General features: G+C 43.6%; 2 protein-coding genes and 1 pseudogene across 2 annotated transcripts in view; all 3 read right to left on the bottom strand.

Annotated features, from left to right (window-relative positions):
- LOC107701357 (low-density lipoprotein receptor-related protein 6-like) overlaps positions 1-5,327 on the bottom strand; it is a 31,388-nt gene extending 26,061 nt beyond the window's left edge. The window contains 2 exon segments of the mRNA XM_016503345.1: positions 1,616-2,015; positions 4,652-5,327. Coding sequence (XP_016358831.1) covers positions 1,616-2,015; positions 4,652-4,706 — 455 coding nt within the window. The 5' untranslated portion in view covers positions 4,707-5,327.
- A 941-nt stretch (positions 5,328-6,268) lies between these two features.
- On the bottom strand, positions 6,269-8,338 carry LOC107701368 (mucin-2-like). Its single transcript, XM_016503362.1, has 3 exons — positions 8,091-8,338; positions 7,891-8,019; positions 6,269-7,031 (listed from the first exon to the last, which is right to left on the bottom strand). Exons 1-3 carry the CDS (start codon positions 8,302-8,304, stop codon positions 6,430-6,432), a joined length of 945 nt encoding a protein of 314 aa, XP_016358848.1. The 5' UTR covers positions 8,305-8,338; the 3' UTR covers positions 6,269-6,429.
- Positions 8,339-10,175: 1,837 nt separating this feature from the next.
- Positions 10,176-16,538, bottom strand: part of LOC107701369 (transmembrane protein 181-like) — a 7,698-nt pseudogene continuing 1,335 nt past the window's right edge.

Raw genomic sequence — 16,538 nt, 5'->3', positions numbered from 1 at the left:
CGTCTTCAGCGTCTCTGGCCTGTGTTAACAGCCGTTTACAGACTTCATATTTTCACATAAATGACATTTTGGAAAATGATTGCATTGCAACGCAGTTTGTGCAAGTCCAGAACAGAGATGAGTTGCTTGAATAAGACAAAAAGCATCCGGTTGCCAATCGCGTGAGTTCCAGGGTAAGCTCCTTAAGCTCGGCCCACTGATCTATATATAATGAGTCTATTATAGATCAGTGGTTCGTCCGTCCTACACACACGTGACTGACCGCTCGCTCGCACCAACAGCAGGAGACGTGTTACTCTCTACACTCACTCAACCTGAGGGATTCCTACACTTTCAGTCTTTGAGAAAACATGAAAAACAGCGCATACCGCAGGAACGGTATAATGGAAAATATTAGCGGTTTTGAAACAGTGACATTTTGAAATCGCGGTATACCTTGAAACCGGTAATCGGCCCATGCCTAGCGGACATGTTTGTCGCCCTGCACCTCTCACTCTTCGCTGGTTGCTATCTGATCGCGTCACGTCATTCGCTAGGGCTGGGTTTTGACACAAATTTCACGATTTGATTTGATTCTCATTCACAAGCTTGCAATTCAATATGGATTATTTTGGTTATATATCAGGTACAGTACATGGCAAATTTTCTCAAGAAAAAAAAATCTCTCAACTAAAATACACACGAGAGTCAGTTAGTACCACATTACTATAATATTGAAGGTTAAAACTGACTGATTTGTTCAAATTACACTTAATGAAGTTTTAAAATAATAAAGTTACAATTACATAATATTTCTACTTCAATTCGGGTTTTTTTTTTAATATAAACATAATGGTGGCTGTCATAAAGACTTGATGGATTTATTCAAACATAAATTAAACATTGAAGAACAGTCAAAGTTATAATGAATATGTTATATGGTGCACATATTTAGCAAAATGCCCCTCTCTACAGTTTAATTTTCTGGCTGACTAATGAGTTTATGGTCACCGAATATGTTTTTCTGAGGTAAATGTGACATGACATTGTTTACAAGTCGTTATATTGGCGTCTTTGCGCGGCTGAAACACAGATCGAGCGATTACATGAGACCGGATACGGATTGTAAAGTTGTACTCTTTCGTTTAACTTACCTTCGGATGTTTAGTCATGTTTATTTTGTGCTATAACTAGTAATAAAGCGTAGGAGATGATCAGTTCAGCGATCACTCCACATTAAACAGTGCCAAAACAACATTTATTGCTTGAATACTGCAATACAATGGACAAAATTTGAAATCTGAGACTTTGTTTCATATTAAAAGTAACAAAGCACAATGCTTATTGCGATATATTGTATGAGAAGTGTCTTTCAATGTTCTGTCCATTAACTGAAAACAGGCTAGACTAATCCATTCTTGGGATTTAAGAATCGATATCGTTCCGTAACAATGAGAATCGATTAATATCTAGATATCGATATTTTTTACCCAGCCCGTGTTCGGTACGGTTTATTCGGTCTTTTCGCTTATTCGGCTGAACACACTATTTTTGCTATTTTCGTTGGAGTAATTTCGGTTACCGAACATTCGGTGCATCCCTAGTGTTCGGTGAAGTGTGTGTGCCATGGACTCACCCTCGGGCCGGATCCAGAGCGATGGCTCTCGGCTGGTCCAGATCCTGCCAGAACAACACTTTCCGGTGCGTCCCGTCCAGCTCGGCCACTTCTATCCGATTGGTCTCGGAGTCGGTCCAGTAGAGCTTATTCCCCATCCAGTCACAGGCCAGGCCGTCCGGAGAGGCCAGACTGGACACGACTGTGTTCTGGAGCCCGCCGGGCCCTGACCCGTTAAACAGCGTCCGCTTGATGGCCTCCTCGCTCACGTCGCTCCAGTAAATCAGTCCCTGCTCGTAAACGTAATCCACCGCCGCTGCGTCCTCCAAACCGCCGATCACCACCGTGGCGTTCCCTCGACCGTGAGCCGCGTCCACCAACCGCAAGTCCCTCCGGTTCGCATACAAGAGGAGCGGCAGGCCTGAGGGAGACAGAGACGACATGCAGAGGTCAGAGGTCACGCCTAAACAAATGAGGCTTCATGATTCTGAACGATCACTGCACTAGCAACGCCAGAGTCATGCTGTGATTCTCAGACGACATGTCAGGCTTCTTGCAGGTTTCACAAAGCTCAATTTCAGACCGAGTAAAGAACATTTAAGCACCGGATTGAAGGGAACACAACATGTTAGCATGTCCCGCCACGCGGATACGCTGTTTCCGTTCAGATCAAATCACAACAATGTAGGAAACTTGTTGAATAAAGTCTTTTTTTTTTCTTTTGTGCACAAAAAGTATTCTCGTAGCTTTTGTATAATTGTGGATGAACCCCTGATGTCACATAGATTATTTTACAGATCTCCTTGCTACGTTTCTGGACTTGGGAACATTTCAGTTGCCTTGCTGTCTATGCAGGTTCACAGAGCTCTCAGATTCCATCCAAAATATCTTAATTTGTGTTCCGAAGATGACCGAAGGTCTTACGGGTTTGAAACGACATGAGGATGAGTAATTAATGACAGAATTTTCCTTTTTGGGCGAACTAACCCTTTAAGTGTATTTTTCACGTGCAAACACCTACTGAACTATTGCACTAAAACTAAAAAGAACCAAATCTCTTCAGTAACGAAAGACTCCAGACACGAGCACGACTTCAACCAGTGATCACCGTCACCGACTGTACAGACTCATCCTGCAGGAGCTCACTGCTGCTAGCTTTGCATTTATGTCCATAAAAATTCAGCTTATGAAAAATCCAAACTAGTGTGTGTGTGTGAGAGAGAGAGAGTGTGTGTGTGAGAGACAGTGTGTGTGTGAGAGAGTGAGTGTGTGTGTGTGTGTGTGAGAGAGAGAGAGTGTGTGTGTGTGAGTGTGTGAGAGAGAGAGAGTGTGTGTGTGTGAGTGTGTGAGAGAGAGAGAGTGTGTGTGTGTGAGTGTGTGAGAGAGAGAGAGTGTGTGTGTGTGAGTGTGTGAGAGAGAGAGAGTGTGTGTGTGTGAGTGTGTGAGAGAGAGAGAGTGTGTGTGTGTGAGTGTGTGAGAGAGAGAGAGTGTGTGTGTGTGAGTGTGTGAGAGAGAGAGAGTGTGTGTGTGTGAGTGTGTGAGAGAGAGAGAGTGTGTGTGTGTGAGTGTGTGAGAGAGAGAGAGTGTGTGTGTGTGAGTGTGTGAGAGAGAGAGAGTGTGTGTGTGTGAGTGTGTGAGAGAGAGAGAGTGTGTGTGTGTGAGTGTGTGAGAGAGAGAGAGTGTGTGTGTGTGAGTGTGTGAGAGAGAGAGAGTGTGTGTGTGTGAGTGTGTGAGAGAGAGAGAGTGTGTGTGTGTGAGTGTGTGAGAGAGAGAGAGTGTGTGTGTGTGAGTGTGTGAGAGAGAGAGAGTGTGTGTGTGTGAGTGTGTGAGAGAGAGAGAGTGTGTGTGTGTGAGTGTGTGAGAGAGAGAGAGTGTGTGTGTGTGAGTGTGTGAGAGAGAGAGAGTGTGTGTGTGTGAGTGTGTGAGAGAGAGAGAGTGTGTGTGTGTGAGTGTGTGAGAGAGAGAGAGTGTGTGTGTGTGAGTGTGTGAGAGAGAGAGAGTGTGTGTGTGAGAGACAGTGTGTGTGTGAGAGAGTGAGAGAGTGTGTGTGTGTGCGGGTGAGAGTGTGCGTGTGCGGGTGAGAGTGAGAGTGTGCGTGTGCGAGAGAGAGTGTGTGTGTGTGTGTGAGTGTGCGTGTGAGAGTGTGTTTGTGAGAGTGTGAGAGAGAGAGTGTGTGTGTGTGTGTGTGAGAGTGTGTGTGCGAGAGAGTGTGTGTGTGTGTGTGTGAGAGAGTGTGTGTGAGTGTGCGTGTGAGAGAGAGTGTGTGTGTGTGCGGGTGTGAGAGTGTGTGTGAGTGTGCATGTGAGAGTGTGTGTGTGAGAGAGAGTGTGTGTATAGTGTGTGTCTCTCTGCAGGGATCTGGCACCGAATCAAACCTCAATTTGACACTTCCACCACAAACACCGGCACACACTGTGATGGAGGGCGACCTCAACCTTCTCGCCTCCAGCCACGGCCTGTTTTTCTAACATGGGGAATTTCCTTTTCCAAATATTTGGAAACTTGCAGAACTCCGGGCGACTCCGTGAAGCCCGTGCCAGACTCAGCCGAGGGCAAACAGGGGAAATACGGAGCTTTTTGGACACTTAATATTTGGCCTCAGATCATGTCAACCATCACACTCTCTCTCTCTCTCACTCACACACACACACACACACACACCTGAACAGCTGTTGAACACAATACTGTTTACAAACCCCCACATAATGGCTAAAAGTGATTCTCCAGCGCAGAAAGCCTCAAACACAGCACTGAATCAAACACAAAGCCCAGAAAGCGTCTCCACACACGGATCTGCAGCAGCGCGATCAGACGCACGCAGGCCACAGAAACGCGCAGGAAACAGTCGAGGGTTTCGGGACAAAAGCGCCTGAAAACGGGCGAGTTTGAGGAGAGCAGATTCGCAGGACTCGAGGGAAACAAAACAAGCTCGTTACACATCAGCAAACACACAGACCGACGCGTTTCTCCAACAGTACAGCACTGGCTGAAACGACGCTCGGAGAGCTCACGCGTTCGACGCGATTCCTCGCAGATCGCGCTGTAAATCAAACTCACCCCGAATCTGCAAACACAAAGTGCACAGTAAGAGACTGTGTAGTACGGCACCCATCTTCAACGCTCAGCCGCGCCGCCTCGCTCGCATCGCTCCGGCTGCGTGCGTCTGTGATTCGGATTCCTCGCGCTGAATCTCCGCCGCAGTTTCTCATCGGTTTGATGGAGTCGGTGCTTCAGTGTGACCGCGACATCGCGCAGTCCGTGCGTCCGTCTCCTTCCGCTCACAGGAAGAACTCCCGGCCGCTTCCGAACCCTTCCCCTCTCCAGCTCCAGCTCCGCGGCGCGGCGCGCTATTGTTGTATTTCATCGCACTCGCGTCTCTCTTTCTCTGTGTGAGATCACAGCGCGGCGGAGACGCGGAACCAACCGGTTAATGCGGGGAAAGAGGCGTCGCGAGCGTTGTGGGCGCGCGGATAAAGGCAGGGAAGCGCATTCCGATGGGACTAGTTTTTCACGCAGCGGTTCGTGCTGCGGCCCGAAACACAAAACAACACAAAGCGCCACGAACCCGAATTTATATTTCATTCATTATTACTCGCGTATTGTCTCTCGTTTGTTCTCCATCATCACTGAACACTGCAGACACGTATCATGGGAGTTTCTCAGACTCTCTCTCTCAGCCAGATTATCTGTTGTGATTTGTGTTTGCGGTGATATTATATTACACTGTGTAGCCTATAATGTGTGTATCTGTTGCTACTGCAATGGAAAGGTGTTGTTGTTGTTGTTTTTTTACCATGGCAATAAAAATCGATCTTCAGTGAAGATGAATCTCTATCGACAGCTACAAGCGCATAAATCTGAAATATGAATCATGCAGTGATATATCAGTGAGTGTGATTTCTGGATGTGTCATAGAGATGTGACACAGCGCCCTCTCGCGTCCAAACACAGCCCTGCAGCGGATCATATATTATTACAATCTAAAACAGCTATGTTCTATGTGAATATCTGTTAAACTGTAATGTATTTCTGTGATGCGCAGCTGTATTTTCAGCATCATTACTCCAGTCTTCAGTGTCACATGATCTTCAGAAATCAGTATAATATACTGATTTGCTGCTCGAGAAACATTTCTGATTATTAGCAATGTTCAAAACATTAATTTTTTTGTGGAAACTGATACACTTTATTTTTCAGGATGAACAGAATGTTCAAAAGAACAGCATTAATCATTGTTTGCACTAACAAGTGTTTTAACGCTTTTGCTTCTGTATTTGCATAACTCGTCAAAATGAATAACCAACACTTCACAAATACCCTCAGCACTCTTCATTTAAGCTTTTTTTTTTAATCAGAATGTAATAATAAATCTTTTAAATATTGCAAAAGACTCCTTTTTATTTCTTGCAAGAGAAACAATCACATTAATCTCGAGGTGTCTGTAAAAGACAAGGCTCGCCAAAAATGTACCAACAACAAATAACAGCAGATTAGAAACCACCGAAGCAGACAAGCAGATCTCTGAATCTCATGCTGTTCAGTGAATCACAGACACACTCGCTCGTCCAGTCAGATAACAGACAGGTGATAGACAAACACGAGCGCCGCATCCACTAGTGAAGAAACAGAGGAGCAGCTCACTTCAACAGAACAGAACTTGCCCCGCAAAACAAACCCAAAGAAAGTCTGACAGAAGTGCTGCTGCTCGCCATCACTCGAGGCCACCTGAGTTCAGTGTATTGCTTTTGATTTCTCTCTATTCACAGATGAAGCGTCCACAGCGTTCAGTGTCTAGCTTTTCCCCAGAGAGCGAACGGGAAACACACTTCTGGTGTTTAAAGCTCGTAGTGCAGCTCATTGAGCTCCAGTCTGGTGTAGTGGCGTCTGTCCAACGACTCCATGGCTTTACGGGCCGCCAGAGAGAGGATGAGCGCGAGGAAGATGAGTGTGGTCACCACGATGGCCAGCAGGCTGTTCTTCCACATCACCCGAGACACCTTGGGCTTCCCTGGACGAGACAGAACGGGGCCGCTCTCCAGCTCCAGCAGCGCTGCTGTGGTCGTGGCTGTTGTGGTGGATGGTGTGCTGCTGGTCGGGGGGCCTGTAGGGACTCTGGTGGGCTTCACTGAGTGCGTCTCGGGTCTCGAGGGTTTGCTGGGTTTCTTGGGTCGCTTGGGTTTGACGGGCGTCCGTGGAGGAGGATGCGGCGCTTTAGTGCTGGTGCTTTTAGTCGTGCTGGTGGGCTGTGTGGTGCTGGTTGCCGTGGTAGCGGGTGCGGTCGTCATAGCGACGGTTTCCAGCATCACGGGTGATTCTGACTCAGTGGGTTCAGTGCTGCTGCTGGAGGATGTGGCTGTTGTTGGTGCTGGTTTCGTACTCGTACTTGTAGTCGTGGGTTTGGCTGTTACTCTTCCTTTAGTTGTCGGATGAGTTATACCTGAAAAGATCAAATCGATTGCAGAAACCGACCAGTGTTAGGGTTGGGCTTTTAGTATCATTGAGATACCACTGTAGTTTTTATTAATATTCTGAATTAGTTTTTATATTACTCATTTTCGTTCAAGTTTCACTAATTCAGTTGTGTGTTTTTGCCATTTTATTAGCTTTTGGTTGCTTTTAAATATGTTTGAATCATTTTTACTTCAGTCTTAGTTTATTTTAGTACATCGAGTTAAACTGAAGGAAAATGAGAGATGTGGTCTTTGCAAGTAACCACATACATACAGACATTTTTTTCTTCATAATATCTTGATAAATATATGTTTGTGTCCCTGGAGCACAAAAGCAGTGTTAAGTCGCTGGGGTATATTTGTAGCAATAGCCAACAATACATTGTATGGGTCACAATTATACATTTTTCTTTTATGCCAAAAATCATTAGGATATTAAGTAAAGATTATGTTCCATGAAGATATTTTGTAAATTTCCTACCGTAAATATATAAAAACTTAATTTTTGATTAGTAATATGCATTGCTAAGAACTTCATTTGGACAACTTTAAAGATGATTTTCTCAATATTTAGATTGTTTTGCACCCTCAGATTCCAGATTTTCAAATATCGTTCTATCCTAACAAACCATACATCAATGGAAAGCTGATTTATTCATCTCCCTAACCCTTCTGACTGGTTTTGTGCTGCAGGGTCACCAGCTGCAGTGTCCTGGATGTCCACTGCAGACTATTGACACTCTGTCATTGACTTCATTCCCCATAATCCTTTGCACAGACTCATCAGCACTCATTGTTTTGAATCAGAAGAGCAGTGACTGCTGATGTGACTGCGGCTCTGCTCACCCTTGAATATGTTGTAGGTGTTGACTCCGGCGCTGGCTGTCATCAGCGGACAGTCTCTCTCGCTCGGACAGTGGAAGAGCTGGCAGCTCAGATCTCCAGGTTCATACACCACCAGATTACACTTCAGCCCTGTGAGAACATCACAGCTCGTCAGCAGAGCGCCGCATGAACAGCACTCATGTAGTGTGTTTGTGTCACACCTGAACCGATGTCCTCCGAGCACCAGGTTAGGATGCAGTCTTTCTCTGACGGCTTGGCTCGGGCCACCATGACGGTCCCCTTCTGATCCAGAGCCACACGCGTGTTTACAGCGGCGTCCTGATGCTGCCGAGAGTAGCACATCTCTCTGTCGGGGTCCGGGGTCCCGCCGCAGACGTGCAGGACACACAGCAGCAGAACACAGCTGAGGAACATGACGTGATGTTTGAGGAACACCGAGCAGAAGAGACAGACCTGCACACACCAAACCAGTCCACAATCATGTTATCTGTTCAAGACCGTTCATTCACAACAGGACCAATCACACACACACACACACACACACACACACACACATACACGTGGCGCATCTGCAGCACTAGAGGGCGACACACAGCGATCATCGACTGAAGAAAACAGCGCACACTTTCCGACTTTTCTGTTTATCGATTAAAAAAAAAGAAAAAAGTATCTAGTGATGATAATAAACCTGAAGCAAATACAGTTTAAATTTAAGGAGTCCTGCTACTGACTTTTATTTTATTTTAAAATAAAAGCTTGTCCATACGTCTGAAATGTAATATTCAGGTAGAGTGCGAATCATCTTCCATAAGCTTCCAAAAAACAAAAAAATTCCAAAGTATATTTAATATAGAAAATATAATCAGACCAGTTCCGGAAATAAAAACCCCATTCATTTTCTTCATGGGGGACTTGATTTTTAACGATAACTTATTAAACCTTTAAAGTTTGTGCTACTGAGAGCTACGAGAGTGTAAATCGATAGTATATGCTTTTGTTGAAGCCAGCTGTTTCTCATTTTTTAAACTACATATGTTTATTATTGAATAGTCATGTTAACAGCGGAACTACATTACCCATGATTCCGCAGCGCTGTTTGGGCGTTACTTCCGCCTGCTGGACACAAACAAGTAGCGCGTTTACAGCCGCGCCTTTCACAAAATACAGAGCGCTAATCAGCTTACATTACTGGATAGTTATTCGAAGTAACACACATTTATTAGTACATTTAACACTGAAAATATGCAGTCGAGTTGCGGAAGTAAAACCTCCATTCATGTTCTCCATTAGGGGACTGATTTGAAACGCGTCATGACGTGTGCGTCATTTCCATGACAACCGCCGAGCGTTCCACCGACAACATTAACATTTGCCTAATATTAAACATTTCTTATGCTTACTAATCTGAGACATTTTGTCTGTTTATGACAAAAACAAAAAAGTAAAGCTTTGCTCTTCTGTTGCAGTTTATTTAATAATGTATGAAAGTTTTAGTTGTATTTTAGATTGAGGATAGTAATATATGAGCAGATGTCAGTGTATTTATGTGGCTCTTCTGCAGGCAGCTGCTCGGCCCGATGGGAGAATAAACACTTGTACTGCATCGTCAGTGTGTTCAGACTGAACTACACCTTCAGCCAATCCCGTGTACAATAAACACACGAATTCTCCTCGTAAACATGTCTGGAGCTTTTATTCCACATGCACTCAGACGTCACACAAGGAAAGTTTGGGAATGATCTTGTGTACATGTGGAGAGGCCTGTGACCTTCATCTTCAGTCATCACAGATAAAGCACGCGAGTAAACACAAATCAACATTTCAGGAGCACAGAGTCCAGTACTGACCGACAACCCTCACTACATTAAGACAACGGAGTGAACAAACAGTGCTTACAGTGACGAAAACAAGGCGCTTCTGGAAGTGATTCAGACCCACAACATCAGAATCATAAATACACAAAAAGAAGAGATCACACAGGATCTCCGTGTTGGCCAAACCAGACAGAAATCATTAGAAATAAATGCACATAAGCAGCTTCCTCACATCATTCATGGAGTCTGATGAGAAAAAACTCTGGTAAACACTGCCAAGAAATTCCCAACATATTTCACTCAAAAATCAAGAAAAAATAGTTTGAGAAGACGGCTATTTTTAAGACCCTATATACTTATTTTAACGTCAATTAAGCACATTTTACCCTAATTTGTTATTGCAAAAAAAAAAAAAAAAAAAGATATTCATATTTTTATATGAAAATACTTATACATAATTTTTTATGTTTACACCTAAATACATTTTGTAAAACTAAACATCAATGTACTCTGTGTGCTACTGAATTTAAGGTAAGCTCATCGTGTGGTTTTCATCATTTCAGGGGTTAAATGTGCTTTAAACATCAGCTTCAGGAAAATATACACGATTAATTTTTCTCCTTTTAATTTCCAGGTGAACGATGACATTCATCCTAATAGTGTCTGAACACTGATCATCAGCCGCAGCTCAGATCTAATGCTGCCCTTCGCTGACACTCAAACACACGCCACTGTAGCTTTACACACCGGCAGCCGCTAAACATACGCCAGCGATCCGGAGTCACTCCGCTTTCAGTCGCTCCCGCTCTCATCCTGGTATTTGGCGCTGGCTTTGATGGCGCGGCCGTTCTGGAGAGGCGTTTCCTCATAATCGCTCCTTCAGAGAAACAGATGCACACAGGAGCATCAGAAAGCATGGTTTGGATGGCACGAGTGTCGTGATGTGGGGACGTACCCGTAAATGACGTCATCATCCGAGTCGTTGAGCATGGAGAAGGCAGGATTGTCCTTCAGCTGCGAGTCTGCACACACACACACACACACACACACACACGGCTACGTGACGAAGGCCAGCTTTGCTGCAGAAACACCGCGCGGCGATGGACTCACCGTACAGAGCGCTTGTGGAGGGCGAGTAGACGAACGCTAGCGTGTAGAGATAGAAGTTCAGCAGGCCGTAGAAGGAGAGAAACTCCGCGGGTGCAGAGAGACACTCAGGAGAACCACTTTAGATTTCAACCATTTAACAAAAATGTAATCTAAATTTTCAACTTGAACTAAAAACAAAATCTAATTGAAAATAAACTATAATAGTATGACTTTAAACCAGGGTTATTATAGTTGACTAAAATCACAAAGATATTTTTGTTGCTTGAAATAACGTTTAAATCTCTTATTTTCAACTTGAACTATTAAAACTATTAAAAAATGAATAAACTATACATTTTAAATTTATAAAAAAAATGACAAAAAACATTAAAACAAATCACTAAATTTAAGAAAGTTGTAATATAACGAAACCTTAAAAATATTTGTTACTTGAAATAAAAAAAACGTTAAAAATATTTAAAAAAGAAACTTTAAACTTAAAAGTATTTGGTTTGGTTTGATGCTCTAAGAAAATAAAAATGAATATAAACAGTACAGACTGTATAAAAGGACAAACGGTAAAATTACTAAAACTTGGAAAATATAAAACTAATTAAAAATATTAATAAAATATACAAAAAAAATGTCATGATTTTTCTAGGCATGTGTTATTAATGGAAACACATTTACAATCCATACGGATTTCTAGTGACTGATGCTGTACGAGCTCTAGTGGAAGGATATAATTCTGGTAGTGAGTGGAAAGTTCGGCAACAAAGTTGTCTTGCAAAGCCTTGGAGCCGAATCTCAGGTACAGAATGAGCACACTGAGGAAACAGGAAGAGGAAATGCCCTTCACTCATCTGAACGCCTGCATGTACAGACGCTGCTGTGAACCGAGTGTTTACCTGATCACCAGCACCAGTAGCGTCAGCACCGTCAGGAACTTCAGCCGCAGATCTGAGCAAAACAATCAGACGACCATCACAAACATGCACGGTGTACTCTGTGTGTGTGTGTGTGCGTGAGAGAGTGTGCGTGAGAGAGTGTGTGTGTGAGAGAGAGTGTGAGTGTGTGTATGGTGAAGAGCAGCAGGTTTCTCACGTTTGCCAGATTCCCAGCGTGACGGCCGAGAGCCACAGCAGACCCACGATCAGCAGCTTGGGCAGGTAGAAGGTGAGGAGCCTCCGGTCTGCCTGCAGGTGAGAGCACAGGTGAGTGAGCGAGCCGAGGGTGTGCTCCAGCGAGGGCCGTCAGGGGCCGTACCTGCACTCGGAGCCCGTGATACACACACAGCCAGAAGAGCAGCAGCGCACACAGGAACAGAGCCTGGAAGAACGCGTCCAGCATTCCCGGAAACCAGCTGTTCACCAGGAACGACAGCGGGAAGAACGGATCTACAACACAGCATCGGCACATCAGATAAAGAAGTCTCTCCTGCTCACACAGGCTGCTTTTACTTGATCAAAAATACAGTACAAATTATGAAATATTATTGCAATCTAAAACAGCTGTTTTCTCTGTGAATCTCTGTTAAACTGTAATGTATTTCTGTGATGCGCAGCTGTATTTTCAGCATCATTACTCCAGTCTTCAGTGTCACATGATCATTTATTTGAAATAGAAATCTGCTGAATGAAAGCATTAGTTTCTTGCTGTCTCACCGTTATACAGCAGCAGCAGCGGCAGGAGAACAGACATCCACTTCTGCTCCACGCCCCAGTCCCTCATGGAGTACTTGCGCAAGGAGTGAGCGAACACACACTGCACACAAACAACATGAGCATCAGACGCCGGAGATCCGCTCAGTCATGCACACGGTCTGCGGCGGTAACTCACGGTCACGATGAAGGTCATCACCACAAACACGAAGCGGAACCAGATCTCCACCTGAGAGAACGTGGCGTTGTACATCTTAAACTGAGGAAGCACAAAACACAGAGAAACAGACTCGAGCGTGATCCTGGATTTCACTGCTGTACTGCATCATATCTGCTGAATGAATCCGGCTCCTGTTTGTAGTTCCAAAGCGCAGTGGATTGTGGGTAATATGAGCCATTAGAGTAGCCGATCATCCAGGATTCTGGCAAACTCTTTTCAACATACTATGCTTTGGGACGCACTTCCTCTCATCTCACGTACTGTTTAGGATGGAGAGTGTGAACACTGGGACGCAGAATGAGTCACTGAATCACTGACTCACTCGATTCACTCAGAACCACAGATTCATTCAGTAACGAATCACCGCTGTGTGTCGATCAGAGACTCATCAGATCTGCTGTGACCTTGATTTAAATATTTTAACGCTTTATTTTTTCCATAATTAAATCACAGCACATTAACGGGTTAAACCAACAGCCCTAATATATTTATAAACTTGTGTTTATGTAAACTTTGAGTTTTTGAACATATTTTTCTGCAGATTGTGAGTTAAATTTAATACTTTTGTGTAATTAAAACCGAAAAACCATTAAAGCTAATCCATATATCTAATTTGCAACATCTTTTATTTTATTTTGTGAAAAGCTGCACATGAGGGTTTTAGATTTCTTTGAGTCCAGCATTCAGCTACCTAATATTAGGCCGCTTTTGCACATCAGCAGATTTTTTCTCTCGACATGCAGGACAGAGTTAAAATCTGAACTCACCACAAAAGTCACGTTTCTGATTCTGTCCTGCAGGTTCCTGAAGCTGACGTTGATCTTGTACTGAGTGTAGTTCAGATATCCCAGATGCAGCACGATGATCTCGTCACACGCCTGCTGGTGCTGTAACACACACACACACACACACACACACACACACACACTCATGAGGATCGGACTGACGGCCGGAGCGTCACACACACAGACACTCTCTCACACACACAGACACGCGCACACACACAGACACACACACACTTACACACACACAGACACGCGCACAGACATGCACACAGACACGCGCACACACAGACATGCACACACACACACAGACATGCACACACTTACACACACACAGACACACACAGACATGCACACACAGACATGCGCACACAGACATGCGCACACAGACATGCGCACAGACACACAGACATGCACACGCACAGACATGCACACGCACAGACATGCGCACAGACACACAGACATGCGCACACACACACAGACATGCGCACAGACACGCACACACACAGACATGCACACACACACAGACACACAGACATGCGCACACACACAGACATGCGCACAGACACGCACACACACAGACACACACACACACACACACACACACTCACACACACACACTCACGGCGGTGCAGTGCAGGCTTCGGTTCTTGTTGTGCATGTTGTTGCTGATGCGCATCACGCTGGCGTCCTGCATCACACCCTGCAGCTCCACGTTCATCCCAAACTCCCTCAAACTCAAATCTGCAACTGAAGACACACTTCATCAGCACGACTCGCTCACAAACAGAGCCAGTGAATCAGTGCATGAAGACGCGGCTCACTGTTGCTGTCCAGCTGAATGATGCACGTGAGCCAGAGCTGCTGGTTGTAGTTGGACAGCGGCTGAGATCTGAGGTCGAAAGGGCCAGTCTGAAGACAAAACCGCTCACATTTAACCCCAAAATACACTTACACTAACCCTCAAAAGCTTGGAATAATAGAGACGCTTAAATGTTTCTGAAAGAAGTGTCTTCTGCTCACCAAGACTGTATTTATCTGATAAAAAATACAATAAAAATATGAAATATTCTTCATCTGTGAATCCTGAAAAATACACTATGAAGGTTTCCACAAAAATATTGTGCAGCACAACAGTTTTCAACATTGATAATAATCAGAAATGTTTCTAATAATCAGCATATTATTATGATTTCTGAAGATCATGTGACACTGAAGACTGGAGTAATGATGCTGAAAATACAGCTGCGTATCACAGAAATAAATGAGTTTAACAGATATTCTAAAAGAAAACAGCTGTTTTAGATTCTAATAATATTTCACTGTTTTTACTGTATTTATGATCAAATAAATGCAGCACTGGTGAGCAGGGGACACAAAATAAATAAATATTTAGGAGCAAATCTGCAGTTGATCGCACGACTCTCACCTTTGATCCATTGGCGCTGACGCTTAAACCGTTGTAATAATTCTCACTGATGATCTTCGGTCCTGCAGGAGAGATGTTTATCAGTCAGTTCAGCTGCACATCTCATATAATAATGCCTTGCTTTTGTGTGTTTCAGTCCTGCCAGGATAGAAATCAGGCACTGTGTGCCTTTCTCTGAGAATGCACTCGTTTAAAGTTACTGAAACACAGCGCTCAGTCCGCTAGGATTCGATCTAGTCTGGATTTTAAATATGTGTATATATATATATATATACATATTTAAATCTACAACAGATGCACACTGCATGTATAGATGTATGACAAGTAAGTGACTCTGACTAGACATAAAGTATAAAGTTTCATGATCTGGAGACTTGTAATATTCATTAAAAATAAACTGTTTAGTAACTTCATCATAACGGAAGATTTAAATGGTAGATGTGTTCAAATAAACAGGCATTTTTACCTTTTAAGTGCACTCACTGAACAAGAGTTGTGAAATGACACACTAGGTCTCTTGAGGGTCTCGAATGAAACGTTAAGAGCACGTCAGCGAGCAGGTGAATGCTGGGAAAGCAGAGCTCTTACCTGACACACCAATGAGTGTGGAGACGCCAAAGCAGAAGAAGAAAACCATGAACACCAGAACGAAGTGCCTCTTAGAGAGAGTGTAGAGACGCATGGGGGCCAACCTGCAGCACACACACACACACGCACACACACGCACACACACACGCACACACACACACGCACACACACACGTGTCACGAGTCCACATCACACGCAATACTGATTCATATCCACAGCACAATAACAGTTACAAAAGTTTTTCAACGGTTACACATACATGTTTAATTCATATATATAGATGAATATAGATAGATATAATGTTGCAATTTATAAAAATATTTTTATTTTTAAAATATATTTTAAAACATTATTTTAAAACTTTGTTTATTTAAACGGGGAGTCATCTCAATTATTACCAGTAAAGTATGGAGTGCCACAAGGATCTGTCCTGGGTCCTCTGCTATTTTTAATATACATGTTGCCCCTTGGTAATATTATTAGAAAATACGGGATAGGCCTGGGCCTCGATATTTATCGACGGTACACCTTCTTCGATAACGATATAAAAAATGTTCGATATAGCGCATGATATACTGAAGGCACGTGCTCTGAGTGACGCAGACAGCACACACGAACACGAACATGAGTGTTGTACTGCCTGTGATGAGGAGATTGTGAATAAAGAATGAATATCAGTCGAATTTAAAATAAACATTTGCATTTGAATGTTAGGAGTGTGTCGGGGAGCGTCATCAGTGGAGCGAGATGCGGTGATAATGATGTAAGTGTAGTTTCATGTTTTGTTAGTTTAGCCCACGACTAGTTCATATTCATTCAAAATATTAGAGAAATATAGAAGCTCAATGCGGAGAAGATCTTGAATGGGTTAAAACCGAAACCAAGCCATTCACACAACATATTCAGCACATTTTTTAGACGGACAAATACGACTGCTGCACTATAAAAATAACTCCAATTAAATAGCTCTTTGTTTTAAAAAAGGTTATAAAAAGTCAATAATTATCGATACCGAACGATATGAAACATTATATCGTTGATACATTTTTTTAGCTATATCGCCCA

Source organism: Sinocyclocheilus anshuiensis, unplaced genomic scaffold (genome assembly GCF_001515605.1).
Source record: "Sinocyclocheilus anshuiensis isolate Anshui unplaced genomic scaffold, SAMN03320099.WGS_v1.1 scaffold1566, whole genome shotgun sequence".
NCBI classification, from domain to species: Eukaryota; Metazoa; Chordata; class Actinopteri; order Cypriniformes; family Cyprinidae; genus Sinocyclocheilus; species Sinocyclocheilus anshuiensis.
This window is presented reverse-complemented; position numbering and strand designations above follow the sequence as displayed.